Consider the following 25,585-nt stretch of genomic DNA (forward strand, 5'->3'; position numbering starts at 1 on the left):
GCCTGACAGACCTGGAGGAGCAAATCTTAGGAGGTCTGGGAAGGTTAAGGCTAACTACAGCTCTACCTTTTCAGGTTCTTTGGCCATGCAGGCATTGTTTTAGGAGTTTGTATTCATAATCCTTAGAATCAGAACCAAAACCGTTTTTTCCATCTCATAAACCTGCCATTCTGTAAATACAAATTTCTGATACAAATTACTATACAAAACCTACAGTGTTTCATATGAAAGACGTGCAGTATATGTATATAAAAGGCATGTATATGTACAGTATATAAAAGACATTTATATGTCATTTGAAATCCCACAGGGCTGCTCCTGTGGTGAAGAAGCAGGTCTGAGTTGTGCAGAGTTGTTTCATTCTGCTCACCTTGCACACTTGCAGAAGAGTCTCTCGAGCTGAGGTGTGAAGATCAGTGTCATGGAGGCTAACACAGGCTAGGGTGTAGTCTTGCTTTGTTCTCTGTGCTTCTGGGTGGACTCTTGGTTGTCATGAACCTTACCAGGAATCAGATGTTTTCTGATAACAGGTGTATGGAAATATATTTACAACGGCATAAAGTTTGTAAAATTGCTTGGGAGTCCATATTGTTTAAAATGTCAAGTGCTTAGTCATTTGCAACGTAAATATGAAAAAAGCATCTTATAGATTCTCATGAATGAAAATTCTATGAACAGTCATTCTCAGGAAGGGGGTAAAAGAAACTTGTTTTCATTTTTTTCTAAATATTGATTAAATGAGTATTATTTGCAGGCGCTTTGAGACAAGGTCACTCCTGGAACTGTGTTTCCAAGAACACTCTGGCGTAGTGTGCCCCGGCGGGTCTTTATAATTGACTGGCCTGTCTGGTAGACAGTAAACGAAAGACACAGAGCGATGACCAGGCTTTGTCAGTTTCAGCTCAACATGAACAAGATCTCATTGTAGTTTTCAAGCTTTGCATACCTGTTAGGTAGGTATGCATATCTATTACCTATTAGCTGTTCTCTTAGGAAATGTTAACGTTTTCTGAGCGTTGTCGCATGGTGGGGCGGTGGTTACCATTTCAGCGCCCTGGGTGCGATTCCTGGAGTCGCTATGTCTCCCCGGGTGTCCGCCGGGTCCTCCAGTTTCCACTCACAATCACAGTCAGGTGGAGACATCCCGGCAGGTTGAAAAGAAACTGGCCCTGGAGTGCGTGTGCATATCTGTGTGTCTGGACTGGTGTCCCACCCAGGGCGTACACTGCCGGGGGACCATTGCTGGGTGGGGTAGGCTCCAGCTCCCCCTCATTTTCATTTCTCCACCCGAGTGGAGTTTCCATGTTCTCCATGTGTCTCCGTTTTCCACCCACCTTTCAAAGATGCACTTGCGACAGTCGTTTAGCTGGTGTGTGTGACCCGGCCCTGAGTGTGTGCGAACCCTGTAATGGGCTGGCCTCCCCATAGTCCCTCCTTGCGCACTCTGCTCCAAGGATGGGCCAGGGGGTGTCTCAGCCCTTACCAGCACTCCTTCTGATAACGAGGGGACGGCGCTGATCAGATTTCTTCAGACGAGCTTCTCGATCTGTTCTGCGCCTTCTGACTCACTCGTCTGAACCGATTCGTTCTGGTGCCACAAAATAAAGAACATTTGGAGGTTGTTGTGAGAGCAGACTTGTAGGGATTGAAAACGTTGGTTTAGTGCTGAACATTTGGTTTTATTTTTCTTTGCCTATTGCAGCACGTTCTGTTGGCCTTCAAGTTCATCCTGGCTTTTGTCATTCCTGATATTCCCAAAGAAATCCAACTTAAACTTGCTAGACTGGAGTTTGAATCCATGGAAGCGCTCAAGAAAAAAGTAAGTACCTTGCTTCTTATCAGATTTGCTCTTTAGTACTGCTTGTTTTTTGTACTCCTAGATTGCTCACATCTGTCTCCTGCTTAATCTATTCTTTTCTAAGTATAATCAATATAGAAGTGAGAGCTGACCAGGTGTTCAAACATCTGGTACATTTAAATACTTTGATTCTGACATACATTTTCAGTCTTTTTTTTAAATCTGCATCTTCGTGATTGGGCAGATATAATTATATTTTGGTTTAAACACAAAGTAAGCCTCAGAAAGGTGATATTGCACAGTGTCACGAGCTTCTTTAACACACAAGGTGACATATCTGCACATTGGGAAATCTTGTGCTTTTGGCAGAAGTTTATGGTGTTGATTCAATTCGTTCTTCATACTTATAAGCAGAATTAGGTCACCCTTTCACAACATGCAGTATGGTGGAAACTCACCTGACATTGACTGTTTTGTCATGAAAAACAGTGGCTGTATAGAAGATAATGTTTACATTCAGTGGTTTCAGAATAAGACAATGTGTCTGCAGTTCTGAAACAACCCTTTGCAATTAATGGGGTAATATGTGTATTTGTATCCATGCAATAATATTATATATATATAATCGTAGTATTTGATATATACACACATACAGTTTCTCTTTTGTTCCTGCTGAAATTCTGGACTTTTTCAACCCAGCTTAAAACAAGTCTGAAACTCAATCAGTAAGAAATGAGCTACAATAATAGCAGGTGAGAACAATATCTTTCCTTAAATGCCTCATTTTAGAGATCAAGTATTGCTGTTCCAAAATCCATTAGCCTTTATTATTATTATTTTATTTTTAAGAAATGTGTTTTCACTGAACTTTTAATTACGCTGCTTCTTTAATGCAAACTTTAGAAAGGTATGTCAGTAATTCCTTCTTCATTTTATCTATTGTTACTTGGTAATGAGTATTTCAGTTCTGTGACTAACGAAAGTACATATTTTTTAAGGAAGGTTAGTCAGTGAAGATCAGTTGGCGGTTACCTGTTATTATCGGTGGTAGTCCAGGTTTAGGGAAGGTGATAGATATCAGCTTTGTCGTTGGCTGGTGTTGGATAGAAAACTGCCCAGACTTCCAATTCTAGAAAGGTTAATGATACACACATTAAAACAAACCACATATATAAAAAAGAACAGCTAATTTTTGAGACTGTGCTTAAGAAATTATGTTTTCATGCTTTCTCGTTTATGTGGTTCTTATCCATTAACATTTAAATGCCAGAAATGTGCTTATGTTCCCAAAAAAATCAACTTTAAAGATTGATGCTACAAAATCTCTCTCTTGTTCCTTTTGAGGAAAGAAAATATTATGCTAAAAATTGTATTTAAATGAGAAAATGCATCACCACCATGTCTTACGACTGTACACGTACTGTATTCAGTGGAGTCTGGATCATCTACATCTGTTGGCTGTAGGTAAATTTTCGTTTGTGTCTCAGTTATGTAAATAATTCCTGGATTTTTACATGAAGGCTGTTTTTGTACTTGCAGCCATATTTCCATACTCATCTTTATCATTGGCCATGAGCAGACAACGTTATTCCTGGTAATATTTAAAAGTGCAATTTACAACAAACTTTTGACGGAAGTTTATCTGAGAACATTAGTACTGTGGGTCATGCAAAGGGTTTCTCAACAAACAAGGTATTCAGATCTCCCAAGAAAATAAATCTAGCTATAAATATAGCCAATCACAAAGTCTTGGTATTCATTAAATTTCTAGAAACCCCTCGGGCCTGGTTAGAGATGTGTCCCACCATGAGCAAAGTAGAAATCTTTCAGGCTTCCATCACTGCCAGCTGACTCCATGGCTTGGAGGTTGTTTCTTTAAGGAACGGGAGTGATGGATATAGCTAGGTGCTTCTCCAGGGCTATGAGGTGGCTGAGCCAGCACCTCTCCCATGTGACCCTGTAAACACTTGTGAGTGCAAAATTGCCAAATTTAAAACTTTACAGTCTCTAAGGAGTCTTTTCAATGCTGAGCCACCAGTATATTGTGGTAAATAGTACAGCATACGATTCTTGGTAAGATCACTTTGTAGTTACCTGGGCTAGCTAAATCTACAGCTTGTTTTTCATAGATCAGTTTCAAACAGGTAGAACTGATGATCAGGTTTTAAGGGTCTTGTGATTAATTTCCACTTCTAATGTCCTTAAGGAGTCTTTGAGTCTGGAAGTTAGTCAAGAATAGTCTGTTACTGGCAAGTTCTGTGTGGGAAGAAATTCAATTCACAGTGGAATTTGAGTGGCAGATGGATGAAAAGAGAATGTGCAGGTTGTTTTGCAGCTTTATGAGAGCTGAAAGCTTTGTCCTGATGGAAAAAAACGTCTTCTTTATAGTTTTTGAATACAAAATATAAACATGCTATATTGACGTGTATTTTTGACAAGTAACAATGCATAAATGATCAGATGCACACTTCAACACCAGACATTCTAAAGCATGTGTAAATCTCATTCTTTGGTAATAAATGTGAAGAAAAAATATATTAAAAACAGAACTCTGCCCGAAGTGCACCTGATAAGTGAGTATTTATCATGAAAATATGAATAACATTAATCTCAGCTGGTGCATTATAAACAGTTTGGAACATTTTTTAATGTTTCTATAAAGGCTGGTATATCAGATTGACTGACAGATAAGTGACATGAAATAACTGCATAAAAGCATGTTTTGAGCATGTCACAGCCTCTCGGTTCCAAAACTAAGCATTTTGCAAAACTTCGAGCAAGACTGGTTTTAATAAAGAAACATCATAATTGTAAGAGTCTGTTCTAGAGAACATCTTTCAGCTTGTCATTGAGCATTACCTTCTTTAGCTCTTCAGCTAGAAACATCTGTCCAGCAGAGTCAGTGCGCCCCATTCTGTTGTTGCACAGGGATATGTCTTTGGACAGTTTGCTAGCTTGTACTAAAGGGACCGTGGTAATGAACTTTCTAGATAAACCTGATGTGCTGTATTTAACCGCCAAATTCAGGTGGAGTCATTCATCCCCGAGATCTCCGTTATTCCAGCAGTGTGTCAGAAACTGATGACTGGACACTTTAAGCATCTGACCCCATCAATCAAGTTGCACTCCTAGGGTCAGGACCGTTTTTTTTTCCACGTGTTAAGCCGCCACCAAAATAAAAAGAGGAGCTCTCCTCAGTAAAAAACATCAAGCTCAGTTTTCTAAAACTGACAGCCAACTCCACAGGCGGGTGGTAACAGCCATTCATTGATGGAAACTCCCGTCATCATGTCTGGCTCCCCCATCAGTCGGCATTTAAGTGCCAGGTTCAGGAATTCATTCTCAGCTGTGACAGAACGTGCACCTTCTGGAGAAGAGATCTTTCATCCTGGGATGGGAGCTTTATGAGATTCGCTTTGATCGTGCAGCGGAAAAGTGGGAGGGTGTGACTGATCTGCTTAATTGTAACGTGTGGTTGTAACTCCCTTGTCAGCAGTGTCACTGGAACCTCCTGTGGAGATGATCGCAGGGGGTTGTTCATATGACGAACGCGCAAAGAGGATTATGTGTAAGAGCATGGGGTTGCTTAGACAGTCATTAAATTGATCGTGTGCTCCGAGACTCCTGCGGGTGTGTACAGTGTGAACTGAAGTGGTTTGGGCCCTTTGTGAGCTGAGATTGAAATGTAGCGCACATACAGCTGTCCACCCTTCCTTTATCTCCCCGTGGCAGAACTGGGTCACCCTCCAGCTTCCCTTTTGTGACAGATTAAAGCTGCGCTCCGCTCTCTGCAGCGATAAACTTTCATCCACCAAGGTTTTTTTTTTCTTTCTGCAGAGAGCGTAAAAAAAAAGAAACGCACGAATATTTCTTTAAAAGAGTCGCTTTTCAGTTGCGGGAGTCTGATTTAATCTAGTTATTGTCTATGAAATTAAAAGGTTTGTCCATTTTTTTGTACTTCGCATCATGTGATGCTCTGTTAATATTGCTATAATGAAACTGGTTTCAGTTAACTTTTTTTACTGAAATATTCCGTTTTACAACTTAGACCTTCTTTTAGACCTGTAATGTGTTATATGATTTTTTTTTAAAAGAATAGAAAGAAAATAAAAGCTTACTTTGTTATCACCTGATGTACTGTAGTTATCAGTTCAGATGTCTTTCTGCGCATTAAAAGAATCTGTATTTAAATAAGAGTTACTGTCTGTTTAGTATGACTGAACAAAATCTGAAAAAATACCCAGAGACCCTAATATCCTGTGATGATTTTGAAATCATAAGATTACATGATGGTTTGTTTCCCTCCTCCGTTATCAGTTATTAATACTTAGAGCTTTATCAATCACCTCACAGTGATTGTTTTTTTCTGCCACTGTTTCACTGTTTCCACTTCCCTTACACAGAATACTGCCCTTTCTTCAACTATTGAATAATGAAATACATAAATAAAAGGTATGGTAGTTTTCAACACTGCATAATCTGAGTTGAGGATCATTCTTGTATCCATATATAGAACCACGAGAAGACATGGCAGTAATTTGTGAAAGATGATAACCAATCTCAGTCGGGAGTCTCCATTCTCCAGAGATGCAGTATAAATGAAACATGGTTTGTTGCAAATTCAGATACAGGATTATTCCAACTGAGCCAACTCAGGCGTGCCAGTGAGCTGTTCCATTTTGTCCCCTTTTAATTTGAAAATCGCAGAACGCACTGTGGTTTTCCTCAGCTGTGGACTTGCCTAGTGTGGTCTTTTGAAAGGCCTTTTTCTCCTGCTTCTCTGTGGCTTCGGCTGGTTAGGCCTCTTCTTCTGCACAGGGGTTTAAATGATCTGCCAGCGGACAGCTGTTACATTCTGTACCTCAATACTCTGGATAAATGTTGTAAAAAACTCCTCAGCAAGAATATGAAAACAGAAATTCTTAACATCCCCAAATCAGGGATTTTTCTCAAATATGGCTGTCTGCCTTCACTGTTAAAAGATTCCACTGAAGATATTTGATCAAACATTGCACAGAATTTAAATATGTATTTTTCTGATTTTTGACAATATTCAGTCGTGATTGTAATCTTACATGACAGGGGAAGGTATATTAAATATCATGGTGGTGTTGGACTGATCATCACTAAACATTCTCTTGCACAGGTCTGACAGTAGCAGGTGTGTTGCAGATGTTGGTTAGCTGCAGGGTAGGGGATAAATTGATTTTACCGATTTTTTTTACCGAAATACAGATGCTGTTCCACAGCTCTGAATGAGAAATCTAATTTTGACAGTGTTGAGAGACACTGAGTGCTTGGGCCCTGGGTGCAGGTCCTGTGGTGCTCCAGATACTCTCGGAGTACTCCAGTTTCTTCTGTTTTATCTAGGTTCTTCCCCCAGTCCAAAGACATGCTGGTGGGTTAATTGGCTTCTATAAATGTGGCCCGGGTGTGTGTGAGTGTGTCTACCCTGCGATGGACTGGCGTCCCATCCAGGGTGTACCCTGCCTCGTGCTCGCTGCTTGTCTGGACAGGCTCCAGCTCCCCAGCGACCCTGTACTGGATAAAGCGGTTTAGAAAATGGATGGATAAGAGATACCTGCTACGCATTACATAATTTAGTTAGGAGGATTTTTAAATTGCATTTGTTTGAACTGCATGGCTGATAAAGTGTCTTATATTGTATATTGCCAATTACGAGACTCACAGTGAAATATGTAACACTTGGAATGTAATATATAATACTACAGTATGTGATGTTTCTCTGTGGCCAGGCCATAGGCAAACTGCCAGCTCCATAAGAAATTAATAATTTGGACAGTTTTTCAACAGGGACAGTAAGGACCAGAATCCTTTAATACCGATCTCTAAGTTGGTTTAATATTGTACTTTTGCTGTAGTCTCTGTTGATCATTTGCCAGCTGACAAACATATTTTTAATGCACAAAGAAAAACTCTGGTGAAATAGCAGTCTGGAAACTATCTGAGAACGGAGTTCTTCTGCTGAGGATGCATTCATGTGAAAGTTCATTTTGACAAAACTGCTGCTGACAGCTGTCTCCCTGAACATTATCTGTTCTTCTTCAAAGCTGCCACCAGCATGTGCAACAGGGACAGACATGTGTCTGTGGAAGGTTTTGACATGTTTTACGTACTGTGAGTGCAAGGGCTCTACCTGATAATGTGCTGGAATTTTCATTTTCATTCACCTCGTCGGATGTAACCTCAGCTTAAAATACAGTGTTACAAATGACAGCAAATGGGAAATATAATTAAAATAATGAAGTAAACCTGAATACCGAAGTGGTAGGTAAAATTTGAGACGCATTAGTTCTGGCACATGAGTTCTTTATATTCTCTGGTGATTCAGTAAGAAATTGGAGACAAAATTTAGGCAGACAAATATTTATTGACAATAAAAAACAATGCAGCCAGGCAGCGCAGTGCTGAGCATTGCTGCCCTGCAGCTCTGGGGCCCTGGGTTCGATTCCAGACGTGGTGGGTTGTCCGTGCGATTGTACGTATTGCTCGTGTTCATGTGGGATCCCTCTGTGCACTCCAGTTTCCTTCCATAGTCCAAAGACATGCTGGTGGGTGAATTGTCTTTCTGCGAAAACTGGCCCTGGTGTGAGTATGTGTGTCTGTGTGTCTGCCCTGCGGTGGACTGGTGTCTGATGCTCGCTGGGACAGGTTAGGCTCCCCTGCAGGCTGTGTTGGATGAAGTGGTTGGAACTTATCTTGGATGAATGGATGGGAAATAATTACCCAACTAAACAATCTATACAGCCTGTAATCAGGTCAATGAGAGAAATACCCTGCATCCTAAATAAAAGAATGTGAACAAAGATTAAATCTGTGTTCCTGCAACATAACAATTCTTCACCAACTAGGAGAGAACGTCTTTAGCCTATGGCTCCCACATTAAAGGAAATCAGAATTTCCTAAAAAAAATGGAGGAGTCCTACATTGTGTACATTTGTCTTGTGTTTTCCTTTTCCAGTTCACAGTTCCTACAGTATGTTGCATTTTGTAGGGAAGTCCTGAGTTATAAATTTCTGCTGCTCAGATTATAGCACATTTAAGAATAATTGTCTGTCAGCTCACATAAATGGACATCAACACTTGCCTGTAATTTAATTTTTGATTTTAGGAATGGATCAGCTCTGAAATTGAATGGATCACCTTTTACATTTAATGTTGGAAAGCCAAATAGCAAATAGTTATTGTGGAGCAGCAATATGGCCACTGGCCATATTGAGGAACAAAGTACTGATGACGATCATCAGATAAACTTGGAGAGGACTAGTGCTTTTCTTCTCCAGCCCTGGTTATGTTCTTAATCATTGGAATTACACTATCAACTGTAGATCATATCCTTACCTTTAGAAGTTTAGATCATATTTTGCCAAGTAGGTTGTAAACTGATATGCTGCTTTTTATAACTGAATGCCGAATTATGTATTAATAATGAGAAACTGGATCTGGATCTGCATTGTTTTTATTGGTTCTGGACTAGCACACTGGTATGCATGTACCTTTGAATTTTGAGCTTGAGATGGATTCGATTCTTACTGAGCTTAGGAACCTTATTTGGATAGAAAAAAATATTTTTATCATGTTGCTCCTTTTTAGAAGAATAAGAAACCAATTTGTAATATCTATAACAGACATTGAGTAGAAATAAGAAATTTGCATTGGTTTGTTAAAGAACTGGATTTCTCCGACTTGATTACCATCTGGAGTCTGAGGTGTGCTTTTAATATGAAATGTCAAATAAAAATGTACTATGCAAAAAGAAATTTGAAGAGCCGGTTGAAATCTCCACTTTAAATTGGTCATTGCCTCTTCTTCTCTCCTTATGATCCTTTTAAGAGCCACAGATGTTCCAGGAATTAGAAAATGACATTTTCCACTGCACTATGTGCATACGGAATAAGGGAAATATTTCAACATACCTATAAAATATTTGTAGTCTATGAAAATAAGGGTATAGGTGCACTGACTCGACTTGCATTTTTATGTTTTCACATTTTTTTCTTGTATTGCTGCTCTCATGCTTTTCTTTTACCACTCTATATCACATGAATCGGTTAAAAGGGAATATGAAGTGGTGGTACCCAATAGCCAAAACATTTTTACCTGAATGAAACACTGACTGTAACAATGTACAACATTGTTTTTATATTGTCAAGTATAATGCTTTTCATGTAATGTCACCGAAAGTTGTCTGTCTCTGATCAACAGTATATAGCATGTGTAAATATCCATGTATTACCACCTTGTAGCTTGATCTTCTCCCAGCATGGATCAGTACTGTGACAGCAGACCTGTAAGGAATAGCTGCTTGCTGCCATAAGTGGTGTCTCTTGACCAGCAGGTGGCGTCCTCCCTCAGACCCAAGATTTCCAGACCTCTGCCCCTGTGAGGTGACAGTGAGCTGTAGGAGGTGCCACCCCTTGGGTGACATTTAACTAAGGCCCTGCTTATTTGGCAATTACTGATCAAACGGCTCTGTTTGTAACAGTAGGGGTGTTAACTGCATTGTCCTGGCTACATTCTTCTCAGGCTTTCTCAGTCTGGCCCACCTCAGTCTTTCCCCATAATGGGGGAAGAAATTTTCCCCTGCTTTACCGTATCTGCCCCATGGCACCCAGGTGGGGTCAGTACTTCACCTAGGGGCGACTCTCCAGCTCAGCTGATAAGAGAACTAGGCAGACAGGCGACTAGTTTGCGCTGGGTGTTTGTCGTGATGAGGTCTGCTCCGCCGTCTGCAGCCTGTGTGTTTAACACTCGACACAACAGCACAGGGGAGGTCTCCCTGGTTATCTGCAGAGACCGCGGTGAAACGCTCATGTCCGGGTCTTCCTTTGTCATAGAGCTGGGAAGCTAGACCACAACAGGTCCGAAAAACAAAAATAACTAAATACAAGGACACTAAATACGTTTCAATGAAAATAAAGCACAGCCTTTACCCCAGAAACCACCCCTTGATAATGGTGATGTCTTCTCTTTTCCAGAAAATGCAGGACACTAAGAAGTTGGAGAAGCAGGACAACTAGTGAAGAGAAGAGGAAGTGAGGCCACAGAGCTTGAAGGAATCTCCTCAAAAGAAAGAATTCTCACTGCAGAAAAAAGTGTATTGATCTTTACCTCGTTTCTGTCCATTATATGTTCTTTCTAAACAGCAGATGGTTTTGCATTATTCTTCTAAATTACCACACAGCCTTACACCAGTCTCGCCTTGCTAGGTGTCCAGCCTGCCGAATGGAAATGGCTTTAGTTTGCAGACTGCGAGTGTTTCCTGGAATGTTATGTTGTGCATGCTTCATTATGTTCTCATTGACCCAGGGAGGAGTGCATGGGGAAGAAGTAACAGAGAAGATGTCATTTCATTACAAATTCTTTTCTGTGACCAAGGCTATAAGGCACGGCCATTGTAAAAACACTAATACCGGCACTGTAACATTAAAATGGGTTGTGTTTTGTACACAGCTGTGTGGGTGTTTTAGATGGTTGGATCCTTTGCATTGAAGTGGTATTTTCTGCTGCAAAGCAAAAAAAAAAAAAAGCTTGGGTACTTGGTAAATGAGAATCTTGTAAATCCCTCGTGTTACAGATTGCGAGAGTCTCACTCTGGTGGAACTGAAATTGCATAGAATGTTTTCATGAAAGGGCTTTGCATTGTTTCTCCTTTTGTACAAAAAAATCTAAATATATTCATTTTTAAATTTTGAGTAAAACATCAAATATAATTGGTTACCTTATCTGAAAAATAAATTAATTCAACTACTATCTCCAAACAGTGTTAAAGCTATTAGCAAAAGTTATACTTACAATAACCAAAGTACATGTGACGCCTAAAACACTGAGGATCTGTTATATCTGTTTTTCTCTGGAAACAAGTTATAAATAGACGTTGAAAATGTTAGTTTACTGTAAAAATATGCTCTTTTGGCAATGACAGTGGTTTCTGAGGTATGCAACAGTAGGACATCATTATTATTATTTTTATAATTTTGTGTTATATTTATTCTGACAATTTTGGAGCAGATAACTAGGTCCCTCATAAAATAAATGGTATTTCTAAACAGCAACACAAGATCAGGGTTGGTGGATCAATATATTATATACAGTATCTCCACTAAGAAGACTGCCTTTAATTTTTATGCAGCACTTTAATAACACTCCAAATCGGACTATTGCCTATGAATCCCAACAAAACATATTGGATTTTGTCAGTATTATACATCGTGTCATTACAGTACATTCAGCCACGGTTCTCTGTGCTTCGAATGACAAAAAAGCAAATCTGTAACTTTTTCACATAATGTACGTAAAGGAATATTACGAGAACTCCTTTTATGTCTAGTAAAAATGCATGAATTTTATTCTTTTTCTTTTTACAAGCACCACTTACAGTATAAAGGGTCGAGATCTGTACTTAATGTTGCTGTATTTTCTAAAGCCTTCTTGGTAAACTCAGTGTACAGTAATTGTTTAGGAACAAGTTACTTTGTTGCTTAGAAACAATATCGGTGATGTTTACCTTGATGACATACTGTACCTCTGAAACATTTATGAAATGTTTTTCTTACATTTGGGGAAAAAGTACAAATATTTACAAAATGTTATGAAGGCGGTCCGGGATTGTTATACTTTGCACTTTCAACCACAAACCAAAGTCATGAAATCTCTCTGCCTGAACCTTGACATTCATAAATATTGAAATAAAACTGCTTATGTCCTTAGCTTCTCCGGTGCAGTCCTTTGATTAAAAATGCTGGTCATAAGGAATTCCTAGTTACGGAAATCAAATTTTGTTTTATTTTTTGAGTTAAAATATCCTATTTTAAGTAAACGTATTTTTTTTGCCACATAAATAATTTCAGCCACAGCTGCACGTCACAGAAAGTTCCTCCTCTTCCGACGGGTAATGACAGCAGATATAGAACAGAGCTAAATTACTTGAAACAACCCCTGTTTAGCTTCCCCAACCGAGACAGCTGCTTCCTTATTTAGGCTCTTCCAAATTAAATAATGGCCTCGCAGTGAAGCCTGCTTGTCCGTGAGCTGCCACAGAACCAGCAACGACCAATCACCGCGTTCTTCAGCTGTCACCGAGTCCTTATTAAACCTGAGCTTGACAAGTGCATTTCCATGCAGCTGGGGTCTTCAATTCAGGTTTTGGCCACAGAAGGTGACAGCTGTATCACATAACTCCCACTGCTGCTCACTGGAAGGCTAAAGCTCCCTTCGTGTTCATACAACGAGCCTGGGTGGCACTGCGGTGACTGTGTCACCCCTCCAGTTTTTAAAAGATCCGCACAGTGATATCTCGCCCAAAAGATCGAGTGCAGCTCAGGCCAGGGTTACTGAAAATACCAAAGCAAGTGCTTGTTATAGACAGGAGTCTCTTCTGCGGTTTTAATCAGTGGATGCTGTTCTTTTATCGGAGCGGAATTTATCGAGCCGAGATGAAATCCACAGGAATCATCACCATTTAGCTGGACGCCGATTCTTTTTCCCCCGCCTCCAGCCAAACGTCTTTATTCCTCAGTTCTTCGTGCGTTGTTAAAGAACCAGTTTGAGCTGGAAATTGTGCACGTAACATGCTGACGACAAAGGTAAAGAGACTATAGCACCAGGAACCCAGAGCAACTAGTCTAGGCCCATGTGCTCAAGTCCTGGGTCTTCACCTCCTGCTTTTGCCACCGTTTCATCCTTAGCTGATAGCATACCAGCAGGACAGGCCTCGTTAGCAGCAGGCCTCTTCCAAGACCAGGATGCAACAGGAAGGCTGTGGATGTCCCACATGCCTGTTGAACATTTGTGGGACAAGCTGGAACACGTATGGCTCAGAAAACCGAGAACAGACAGGCGCTTGTCCAGGCTGTGCGCTTGGAGAGACGACAGAAACCCACAAGATGGCATCTGCAACCAGCAACCTGGCATACAGCACTACAGTACTACCTGTACTGCTGCCACACACTGCTGGCTCTGTCGATCATCCCTGGCGACAGCCGAAGTTCACAAGTGTGCTGATTCTACCCATCACGTCCAGCAGAACGTCAGTGCACCTGCTGCAAAAATTCACTTGTAGTTAGAAGATGATTCTTTTGGCACTTAGTATATTTAGGCTATATACCGTGTAGAAAAAAAGCGGGCATCGGTAATTGTCTAAAAAATACAATTTTAATATATTTTAGCTTTTGAAAATGCATGGCATTGTTACATAATATACAATACGGAGACTTTTATATCAATGGAGATAGTTTGGGATCGTTTTAGTGTTGAAATGAATGAATACTATTATAGCTATCATACATTTAATTTATACTTACAGCACAGCTGGCAAATCAACTCAGAAACATGCCAAACCACAGAATTTCATAAAAAGAGTAACAGACAGTATATCGTGTTTAAATCCTGTGTATAATAGCTGTAATGACTTGTCTGACTTCAGAATTTGTTTTAATAAGGTCTAGCAGTTCAGGTTATCATATCCAGTAATGGAAAATCTTAAGGCTTTGCAACTTCCTCCACAGTGCAGAAATTCACAGACCACAAATATACTTTTCCTACAACACCGCTAAGCCCTTTTAACTCACTTAAAACCAGAAACTGCACTTGCTTTATTCAAATAACGTTCCCACCTACTGATGCACTTATTCCACACGCTTTATGGTACAATTTTTTTTTTTAAGAGTTTAAGTTTTTTCTACGCAGAAAAAAAGATTTCGGTTTGTGTGCAGGTACACTGCATACATTAAACCCCCGACCTCTGAGTTTCGATAGTAATAGTTCTGGAAGTTATGGATGCTTCTTGGGAATCTGACGTAAACTTCAGTAAAGATATCTTACAGACCAGCTGTGAGAATCGGGGAGTGGGAAAGGCTGAGCAGAGCCAAAGATCAAGGTCACATTCTGCTGAGAACTTTTTGCATGTATATTTGTACATTAAATGAAAAAGGGTTTTAGAATCTTTAAGTCTTTAACCATATGTTAATAAACTGTTAACATTAACTGGAGAAAAATGTTGGTAGGACGAGGGAGGCACATGAAAAGCTCTAAACTGACAGTGAAACCAGCACCTGCAAACTCATTCTCTCAGATGCCCTTCGTTCAGACAGACCTACTGTGCAACAGCACCCGCATAACGAAGTGGAAAAAAACAGGCACAGCTAACAAAGGCTTTTTTCACAACTTTTAATTTTGGACATTACCATAGCTATATGTAACTTTGACGACAGGTATAGGTACAGAATAAAACATTATTCTATTGATTTTTTTTTTTAAGCCAGTACATTGTTTGGTCCAATAACATCTTTTAAAGTAGTGGTTGTTCTCTCCCTTACTGTACCTATATTGATAATGTAAAACATACAACACATGCACAGTCATTCACCTGTTAACATCTGAGTAAGACAGTCAGACAGACCAACATCATTTTTGTACACTCTTAACTAATAAGGCTATATTACAGCTATGCACCAAATGGTCAACACTGCTGTCCTAAATGTAAAGCACCATATATACATCTGTATTTACAGAACTTTGTTTTTGAAAACAAAAATACACAAGGAGTTTTTGTTTTTTGTTAAAGGTGCCAGTCAAAGGCTGTACATGTTGAAATATAAAACAAAAAATATATATTTACAAGTAGCTGCAACATATAGCTTATTGCCAATGCCCTTTAAATGTTTACTCCCTATTTTTAAATTGACAGTTAATGAAGCTGAGTCACCCATCCTGTTTGCCTAGCTGAAGACAAGTTTTTCCATGAAAAAGCTGTTTGATTACAAAATGATCCTTTACACCAAACTCTCAGATTTGTTGGCTAGTTTGCCATTGAAGCATGTTGTAGTTAACGAGACCAATTGAATGACGTCGAAACGATACTACAACGACTAACTCACTTCAGTACAAAACAGGTGGCGTCCTACACTACTCAAGAGTCCAACCAAACAGAGCATTACACAGCAGTCCTCACAAAACAAAGTACGGCTGGAAATTATTCTCGAGAAGTTATCTACATAGCGACACACCTAAAAACTATTTCAGAAATACTGTATTATAAAACCCAAGTACAAAGACGAAAAGGTGCAACTGACTTGAACTTGAATTAAAAGGCCACAGGGGGGGTTGGGGGGGGTTGAAACTTTAATGCAACAGAGACAAAAAACATAAATATTCCAATGTTCTAAGAGCACACTGAATATAGCGGCTACAAACTGCACACAGGGTACAGTCAAGTCTGTTTGGTTTTGAGTGCAGGTCAAGAGGGATCCTGGAGAAGCACAGCCCACCTCTTGAAACAGGCGTGCTCCACCATCACACTCCGTCCGTCTCGGACCCGGGACTGGGCACATCCGGGAGCCAGCGGCGCCGTGAAGAGAACGCAGACGAACGCATTGCAGCTCGGCAGCGGAACGAGTAATATTTTTTCCCCTCAACGAGGGTGAAGTGCTCGCTCTGAGAAACTCAACATGGTGTTCCTGAGATAAATGAATAAGTTCTAATAGCGCCATACCCAGCCTACGCTCACCAAGAGCAATTAACCCCTCTCCCTCGATTTACACAAGTGCTTTGGGAGATTTATCATCACTGACCTCGTTCTTGCCTGAAAATGTGCTCAGGCCTCGTCCCCGTCCTTAACCAGACTTGTCCCCAAGAACTCTGGAGACCCCCACCCACTGCGGAGCAGGTCAGGTCCAGGTAACGGTGCAGTGAAGGTGACAGTATTTACAGCAGTCACTAAGCCAGTGTGGAGGTTAGCTAGGATCACTGAGTAGACACCGGCAGACCAAAGGCCTCTCCCAGCCTCCTCTCCTCCAGCAGAGGGCTCTCTCAGAGACAACAGCCAAAAATCTGTCTGGACACAATGTGGAGTGGTGTCTCATGGGATTAATATTTCACGAATAGTTTGAATAAAATTGTATTATTTAATTTAAATCTGACATTTAAAAAATAAATAAAAGTATAGACCCGTACAGTTATACTGGAGCTACTAGTTTTGTGTGACGCGTTCCTTTAGAAACACAAGAAATACCACCACTGAATTGCAGCCCTGAGCAGTGTGCTTGAAGAACAGTCTCACCAGGGTACAGAATTCACAGTGGCTGAAAGAACACTTGCCTTTTAAAGACAGAACAGAAGAAAAAATAGATCAACTTTGTTTTTATGCTTCATTCATATTTGTAAGACTAAAAGACAAATTAAATATTCCAAAATAGATTACATCCTTCTCATTAGCTGTTGTCTCTTACAAGTCAGTGGCACTTTACATACAGTGAATGGGTTAGATATCATAAAGAGCCATGAGTACAGAGCAGACTAGCCTGTTCAATAGGCTATAATTACACTATGATGTCTGTACTGCATTCTTATTAGAAAATCAGTAGCTCCTAGATCTGGCTACTAGCTTAAGATTTAAAACAGTGCAATGTTCAGACCATTAGGGTCTACAATTTTTAGAATGACTGACTTTTAAAGCAAAAGAAAATACAAATCTGCCCTACTTAAAAAAACAAACCTCACTGCTAAAGTTTATTACTGATGGGGAAAAAAAAACAAATGAACGTGCCTTTGTATTTCTGAGAAATCATATGGATGCCTTCCACTACGCACGTTTTCTCATGTGCAGGTTTTGACTCGGCTCTCCCATATGAACTATTGGCTCCAACATGTCAGTAATAATGCTCCTCCATAAAACAAAAAGCAGATGTTGGTACAGAAGGCGTGAACTAAACAATAAGTAACGACCTCTTAGTAGGCTTGGTGTACTGTATCAAGATTTAACACCTTAACATTTAATCAGTGCAATAAGGAGAACAATTTTGTTTTCCTTTGGGGAGGGATGAGGGCGTGACGACATGAGGAGATTTATCTGCAGTAAGATTTAAAGCAAGATTGTCTGCCTGCAATTTCTTTCAAGTAACAGCACTTTTTCAAACTTTAGTCTCATCCTCCACAGTAAAACGCAGAATTTCAAAAAACGCATACATTTTTCAAAGTAATGTTTTATACATACATTGGTCATTTGTGACAAAAAAAGTTAATTTAAGACTAAACAGTGTGGGGCTCAATTCCAAGATTAAGAGGACTTTCAGTGCATTTGTCTGCCTGGGAATATTGGAGGCCCTTCTACAGGCCCTGTCCAAGGTCACTCTTTTATTGCTTTGGCTCTCCATCATAATACACTCCTATCAAATACATTCCACAGCTACTGAATAGCAATACCAGGGCTCCATCCGATCATCATTGTTGTAAGCCTAAGTGCTCATCAAGAAGAAAACAAGCGCCTCTCCTGTCTTCCTGGCCTGGACGTGTTTGGTCTTTTGTTTTGTTTTCAGAATTTAAGTCCAAACCCAGTTTACATCCTTCCCGATGTCCTGCGCAGTTATAGAGGGACAAGCGTAAAACTAGAAATAAAATGCAGAAAAAAGGGGGCAGGAGAGGTCTTATGCTTAAAAGAGGTGGTGTAACCTAAAAAGAGCTAGCAGCATGCACCTCTTCATGCATTGTCAATCTACAGAGGAAACTTAAAATTCGCAATAGATAAGTCAAAAGCGTCTAGAAAATATTAAGACAAAAGAAAAAAAGGATATATACACAGAAAACGGGTATATACAAAGGTCATTCACAGCTACTGGAAGAATAGTGTGGTCAAGTAAGAGGATGCTACAGCTGGGACAGGGCAGCAACCATCAAATGACCTGACAGCAGCTGGTCTGGCTGGTGCAGAGCAGCCCGTCCTTGGGGTTCCGCTGAATATTCACAGAGATGGTCTTTTCACAGAGAGGTAGCTGCAGGACATTGTTCTTCCAGTTCATGTTGTTCTCCTTGGCCAGGTCCAGCTCGTTGAAGGTGGCCGCCTGGTCAGCGTAAGACCTGGGCCCCCCCAGGCCAGAGCCCAGCACCAGGCCCCCGGGCAGCGAGGCCCTGTCCAGGCTGCCGTTCGAGCCGATGCACATCTTCCAGGCGGACTTCTCCTGCACCTTGACGCTGGAGAAGCTCAGGTTGTTCTGGGGGTCGATGATGTACTTGCCGCCCCCGCCGCCTCCGCCGCCGCCGAGGTGGAACTGGGAGCTGAGGCAGAGGCTCATGAGCTTCAGGCTCTCCACCAGCTCGCCGGCCGTCTTGGCGGAGGGGGAGGAGTGCGCGCAGCTGCGGGACGAGCCCGAGGTGTTGTTGGTGCTGCCGCTGGAGCAGCTGGAAGGGCTGCCTTCTCCTTTGCTGCCGCCCCCTCCACCGCCGCCGCCGCCTCCCCCGCCCCCTCCTCCCCCCCCGCCGGGGGGGCTGCCCCTGTCCGGCCCAGGATTGCCTTCTCCGGGGGGCCTGCTCTGCCCACTGCCCCCGCTGCCCCCTCCGTTCCCGCCCGGGTTGCCCGGGGGCCCCTCGCTGCTGTCCCTGCGGTTCCAGGAGTAGGCGAAGCCCGAGTCCGTGTCCAGGCGGCGGCGGTGGCTCTCCGAGTCGTCGTCGCTGGTCTCGGAGCTGCTGCAGCTGGAGCCGCGCCCCTGGCTCTTCCTGCGGTGGTAGCGCTTGTGCACGGTGCCCGGCGAGGCGATGTTCATCTTCAGGCGGCTCAGCTTGGGGGGCAGGCTCTCGCCCATGTCGAAGTCGTCGTCCGACTCGCCCTCCTCCTCGAAGATCTGGTTGAGCACGGGGGCGCTCTTGCGCGACGTGAGCCGGTTGGTGATGGAGGGCTTGCGCCGCAGCACAACCTGCGTGGGGGGGGCCGCGGCTCTCTGCTCTTCCTCCTCCTCCTCCTCATCCTCCTCCACTCTGAACAGACAGGTGCGGCTCTTGCTGGCGGCAGCGGCCCCGGCGCCTGGTTTCAGAGAGCCAGTGGCCGTGATGGAAGGAGGCAGCAGCGAGGAGCAGCTGGGGGAGGCCAGCGACAGCAGGGAGGGATCGGTCAGCTCCTCCCGTCTCCCCAGGTCCATCAGCCCTTTGCTCCGATGGCCGTTGAGCAGGTTCTCCGCGCTGCGGGCCGGAGACTGAGGCCCACCAGCATGGGAGATGGAGGAGGCTGCCAGGCTGTCCTCAATGTCCTGGTGCATGTCGATCTTCGTGGGCCACGACTGCCTGCAGAAGCACACAAACAAGGCAGCCGGAGTCATTTAAGGGCAACATACACCAAGTGTTTGCCCCCTTACAAGAGCCAGCAGACGTTTGATTTCCCGATGACGACTTTTTCCCCCGATGTAATACAGCTTACACTTTAAAGGGGCATGCACAGTAAAACCTCGAGATTCACAAGTTCAGTATTCAAGAGTTCGCCCACTCCGCAAAAGGGTTAGGGACCGCACTTTCCACCTCAATGAGCCAAACTCGCCTACCCGCGGGCGGCGCAGGAGCAGAACGACGCGCGGAGCTGCGTCTCCCGACCTGCATCGGCCTCAGTACTAAAGGCGGATCTCGGCTAACAGAGCTAGCGTGTATGTTGCAGTCCAACATGGGTTTTGCTGTTATTGGTTTCCCTCAGGAAAGCAATAAATGTGTGTTGTGTGTAGACCTGTTATCAGAGTAATGCCTGTGTGCGAGTCAGTGTAGTGCAGTGAAATGAATGTTAAATTTAAAAACAAAAGTGGTCACATTTCAAAGTCATAGTTCTGGTGTGTGTCACGGAAAAGGATAAGAAGTTGTCAGAAAAAGAATTAGACAAATCGCAGGAGGAGGAGTGAAGGGGTTAAGTGGGAAGGGAGTGACAACACCATTTGCATTCTTGTCAGGTATGACCGTGCTGTAATAAACTATTTGTTACTGTATTTATAATAGTAATACAAACAAGATAAAAGCAAAGAAAATATGCTCTAAGACTGGAGAAAAAACAAACTAATACAGGGTAAGCTATAATACCATAACAGTGGTCTAATGTACTATCATTTAAAATGCTACGATAATAAATTAATTTTTTTATATATTTGTAAATGTTTTGCGAGCTACGAAACCATACCGTTTTCCCCATAAGATAATTATACCGATCATCACAAATACCACGGTTTTGCTGTACACTGTTACACAACCAGGACCGCGGAGTGATTAAACTGCTACATAAGAAAGCCTTTGAAGGAAATTCTGTACTTTAATGAGAAACGTCTACAGCCACAGAAGAGCAAACAACACATTGAGCTCAGTACCATTTTATTTAAAAGCAGGAAAAGCCTGAACTATGATTGGCATTTGAAATAACCTACCCAAAATATTACTAGACCTCGACTAATTTAAAAAATGCTCATTACCAATTTCTAATTTCGTGAGCATATTAGTGAGAAATGAACTCATTCAGATTACTTGAGAAGGACTAAAACCAAACGTGACAATAGATTGTTAGGAAGTGATGTGTTGTTTCTGAACAGAGACCAATGTAAAAGGACAATTTCTGACGGCATTATTAAACAAAAGTGGGTCATCTATATAAAGAGTCCATGAAATTACTAACCATTTTTATTCATTCTAAACATTTCAGAGTTATGAGAGCTTGTGATACGCCTGTAGAAAACTAGAGCTCGCATCGCCATTTTGCATTTGTTACAGTATGTTCTGAATACAGAATGATAGAGGTGTGCAACATTTGAGATATGAGAAGCTATGGTTTTGCATTGTGAGCATGCACTCATAGAGGATAATCTTCAGGTTTTGTCAAACTACAACAATATATAGCTCAGTAGAAGACAGAGGGAACTGTTATGGGAATATTAGCAAGAATTTCACTGTCACCAAGGAATTCAGAGTCCTATCATCCACCATCAATACCCCAGAACAACACTGCCAAATGACACCAAAGACTGACATAGATCAAGTCAACAATGCATCAGAACCCAGTAATAGGGTTCTCAAATCTAGACCTACCCACCTAAAACATCTACAGCACTATAGCTACATTTGCAAACAAGAAAAAAAGGCTGTCTTAGAAGATCAACATACACAATAATAGATAAAGAAACCCTATAGTGGCAACACTGACTCAGTGACATCAGGCTGCACAATAGCCATCAAATCATTTAACGACATAGACTAATGGCATAATGGCAAAGATCTGTGCTTTTGGATGAAGCTAGTGCCAAATCAGAAAAACGTTGGAGTTTTAATATATAGATGTTGCACTGGTAATTTTAAAATGCACACTTACTATATAGCACTTAATGCATTGTGCATGAATGTCACATCACAGTCTAGACTGGCAGCACGTAACGATAACTGGGAAAAAAATCTGCCTTGTTTATCAAAATTTGGTTTGTAGTAGAAACTACTCCGGAACAGCTATGAATAGAACAAAACTCAGAGCAGTTGTTGGTGTGGTATCATGGAAATAAATAAATCAGGAGATTCTCATTCATTCAGCTCTGCGCAAGCAGCCTGAAACATAATGGCACAGCTGACTGAATTAATCTGCCACTTCTATCATGGCCATCCATTTTCTCTTTCCAGGACAATAGCCATCACATTGTCAGCTTTGTGCTGCTCCTATCCAAATTAATTCAGTCAGACTTTACAGCTTAGTAGCGTGCGCGTTTTGAACAAAACACCCATAAAAGCGTGACAAAATCTCTTTTCTACACATATCCTGTCGAATCCCTAAAAGATCCACTTCTGGGGCCCACAAATACATGAATTAAAGATAAATTAGACTGAGAACAAAACATCGGTAAGAGCAGAATCACCGTCTACTTCTTATTAAAAGAAAGCTTTTAGTATAACATATTAAGGGAAACCTGTAGTGTTACAGTACTCTCAGTGCTGGCCAGTTTTTGCCTTTAAGAGCCTCAGTATGATGGATATAGGTTTTAAGCCAATATGCCCGTCTATAAATATAACTCCGGAAGCTCCAATGCTTCCACATAGTGTCCAGCATGTATTTTGGAAGGTTGACTGTTTAAATTCCTATGCCAGTGTCTTGGAAATATTAATAAATCAGTTAATTCAACTATGTTGCCAAGGCAGCCTCTGACAAACTCACAGAAGTAAATAATAAATGTCCTATAAACTTGAGAGAATAGGTTCCTCAGCTCCATTCTAAAGGCTTCTGGAGAACTGCCACAATGTTGATAAGTGCAATTCTGTTAACCTGTAGGTCAGCAGCTGCTGTACCTCATCTTTGGGCCAAACGGACCTCCAGAAATGACTGTGTTCACAGGAAGCTTCTTTCTGCTTCAAGTCTAGCCTTAGAATGAACAGTTTTAGATAAAAACATTTTCAGAAGATCTACAGTATCTTCTCAGATAGTCAATTCAGAGCACGCAAACAGACTGGTGTTTGACAACTAACATTTTTGAGAAACTTCAATCTCCATGACTATAACACATGCAGCATTGTAACAATTCCAGGTTCAATGGGTGTTTAGGTTTGGGCAATGCAATGAGCACCCAACACTTAACTTTCGACGTTTGGTCTATTAACATAAAAATACAAATGGTTCTGAAAAGATAATTCTTTTTATTGCAGTGGTCTGTTTGCTAGCTTCCTCACTGTAAAAAACATTGTGTTAAGATCCGTTTCAGCGCCTAATGGTCAGGTAACACTGGCTACACGGTCCACCTGAGGAATAAAATGGGTTAAAGAGGTGCAGCGCATACTAGACTGCTGGCTCCTACGTCAAATGCTGTTTTGAAAACCTGTGAATCTTCAGGAATCGTGTTCAGAGTTATGCAGATACAATCAGCAACGAGCTCTCCAGGTACCTATGTACTTCCAAACAGAAATGCACTCTCTTTCTTGCTCAGTCAGTTGTGAAAGTGCTTGAGCACACAGCAAAACAACTGAAAACACAAAGTCCCTGATCTGCAAGTCTATTCCCAAAATAAACCAACCAAGAAGCTTATGATATTTCAGAGTATTGCATCTCGAACCTTTTATAGCAAAGGCTAAATGTCAGTTCTTCCACTGCCGTTTCTTTTTAAAGTCAGTGTTAAAATAATCCATTCTGCTGCTCTGCCAGTTTCCCGAACAGTCTGAGAATCCCTGTGGACTCCATTTTACTCTGCAAAATGACACCGTGTGAACACAGTATTCCTTCATGAATCAATTTTGCTTTTTTTTCCTTTCATGAAAGTCGCATCTATTGGAAAAAGTGCAAAGTTGGGACTTTGTGTAACAATAAAACAAAAACTTTGGACTAACTCATTCATTTGAAGAAATTAAATGACAGCAGAAATAACATGCCTTAATAAATTATAAACACCATGATTATGTCTTGAGGTGAGACTTTTGTGCTCATTACACAATTCCTTATACAGGTACTGTGTCTGTTGTGTGTATCTGCATACATAGCGTCTACAAGCAGAAGCCAAAGGCAGGGTTCTCCTTATCCTCTTGAAAAAAACACTGGTAGTCAAATATTGTCTGCAAACACATTGTGGAACCAGCTGATTCAAAGTGAAGCTCGCGGCAGATCGAGCCCCACGTACAGACCCGGCAGGCCGGCCCGTCACAAACAGAGAGCAGCTCTACCTGAACTGGGCCTTGATGTTGCTGGGGCTAGAGGAGCGATTCTGGATCTCCTTCTCCTGCTTCTCCCTCAGGATCCTCTCAGCCAGCAGGAAGTACGTAGCAGTGATGTGGTTGTACTTGTTAGTTTCCAGAGCCCTCAGGGGTGGAGAGAGAAGACGAGAGCCGTTAAGGGATGGCAGCAGAGCTCTGAACACGCAGGGATGCCAGGCCTCGCGTGGCTCTGTGCTCCTCCTGCAAACTGGCTTGCCCACCTGACAGCTGCTCGTCAGTACTAAACAAACCCAGCAATGCAACATCTACGAAGGCAAACGCCCATCACCCACATAGGCAAACCTCACGCAGGCATCAATGAACAGACAGAAAACTAAGTCAAGTACCCAGGGCTGCTTCACCAAAAAGAAAAAATCCCGTGAAGTCACAAATCTTTAAGTGAATTCTCCCATGACGAGACAGCTGTCCTGCTGCTATTCTGTTATCAGTTTTACCTCTCGAGCTCTCATTACAGTGGCCAGGCTTGTTAGAGCAACAGCATCTTCCTCAGAACACACTGCATTTACTGTAGAATAGCCTTGCCTCGATAGCCAATCATACAGGAAACTTGATCTATTTATATCAATTTTGCAATCATCTGGCTTATTTCTGACCATGGCCTGTATATTTCAAAAAGCTTTTAAAAACAGTTTACAGTGAGTAACTACTTGATAAATGCAGCCCCAGGAGATGTTTACACCCAGCACATGTCTCCAGCACGTAGACCCATTTCCCCAGTCTAACCAGTAGCACTGCAAAGCGATAAAAAGGCAGGGAAAGGAGAGCGTGTAACAAAGTGACAACTGTCAACCCAGCTGGAGAGGAGTTGGCGTCGAACTGTTCACACAGCTGGACTTACTCGACGATGGCCTCGCGGTCCGCGATGTCCCCCAGCACCATGCGCTGGATGATGCCGTTGTGCTCCTCCTCCGACAGGTTCTTGTGGGACACCAGGGGGATGTTGTACTTGGTGGCGGGCGAGGGGTCCACGCCCTGCAGCCAGGCGTGGCTCTCGATCTCGTCCAGCGAAGCGCGGCGCTTGGGGTCGCGCTGCAGCATGCGGTTGATGAGGCTGGAGGGGGGAGGGGGGAGAGACGCGGCTCAGTCTTGTGTCCGCAGCTTGTCTGCAGGGGCCTCCAGGGCTCCAGGGGGTCATGCATGTAAAGCCAACGGCAGCTCTGCTACCCACCACACATCAACACACAGGAGGGCACCACAGAAACAAGTTCTACTTGTGAACGAAGCCGACACAAACACCTTCAGCCTTCGACATACAGATGCCTGAGCACCCTGGAGTCTTCTACAGCGAAGGTACAGCTCATG

At 42.1% G+C, this 25,585-nt stretch overlaps 2 protein-coding genes across 5 annotated transcripts in view; one reads left to right on the forward strand and one right to left on the reverse strand.

Moving 5' to 3' along the window:
• The window catches only part of ano10a (anoctamin 10a), a 43,937-nt gene extending 31,409 nt beyond the window's left edge, over positions 1 to 12,528 (forward strand). For all 3 annotated transcript variants that reach the window (XM_088602236.1, XM_088602237.1, XM_088602238.1), the window contains exons 12-13: positions 1,703 to 1,819; positions 10,798 to 12,528. In XM_088602236.1, the coding sequence (XP_088458362.1) occupies positions 1,703 to 1,819; positions 10,798 to 10,839 (159 nt within the window). In that variant the 3' untranslated portion in view covers positions 10,840 to 12,528. The remainder of the gene's footprint in view (positions 1 to 1,702; positions 1,820 to 10,797) is intronic.
• Positions 12,529 to 15,928: 3,400 nt separating this feature from the next.
• snrka (SNF related kinase a) overlaps positions 15,929 to 25,585 on the reverse strand; it is a 44,327-nt gene continuing 34,670 nt past the window's right edge. For both annotated transcript variants that reach the window (XM_088602234.1, XM_088602235.1), the window contains exons 4-6: positions 25,122 to 25,334; positions 24,233 to 24,367; positions 15,929 to 19,867 (exon numbers count right to left, since the gene is read on the reverse strand). In XM_088602234.1, the coding sequence (XP_088458360.1) occupies positions 18,487 to 19,867; positions 24,233 to 24,367; positions 25,122 to 25,334 (1,729 nt within the window). In that variant the 3' untranslated portion in view covers positions 15,929 to 18,486. The remainder of the gene's footprint in view (positions 19,868 to 24,232; positions 24,368 to 25,121; positions 25,335 to 25,585) is intronic.

Source organism: Lepisosteus platostomus, chromosome 12, assembly GCF_059453375.1.
Source record: "Lepisosteus platostomus isolate fLepPlt1 chromosome 12, fLepPlt1.hap1, whole genome shotgun sequence".
In the NCBI taxonomy this organism is placed as follows: domain Eukaryota; kingdom Metazoa; phylum Chordata; class Actinopteri; order Semionotiformes; family Lepisosteidae; genus Lepisosteus; species Lepisosteus platostomus.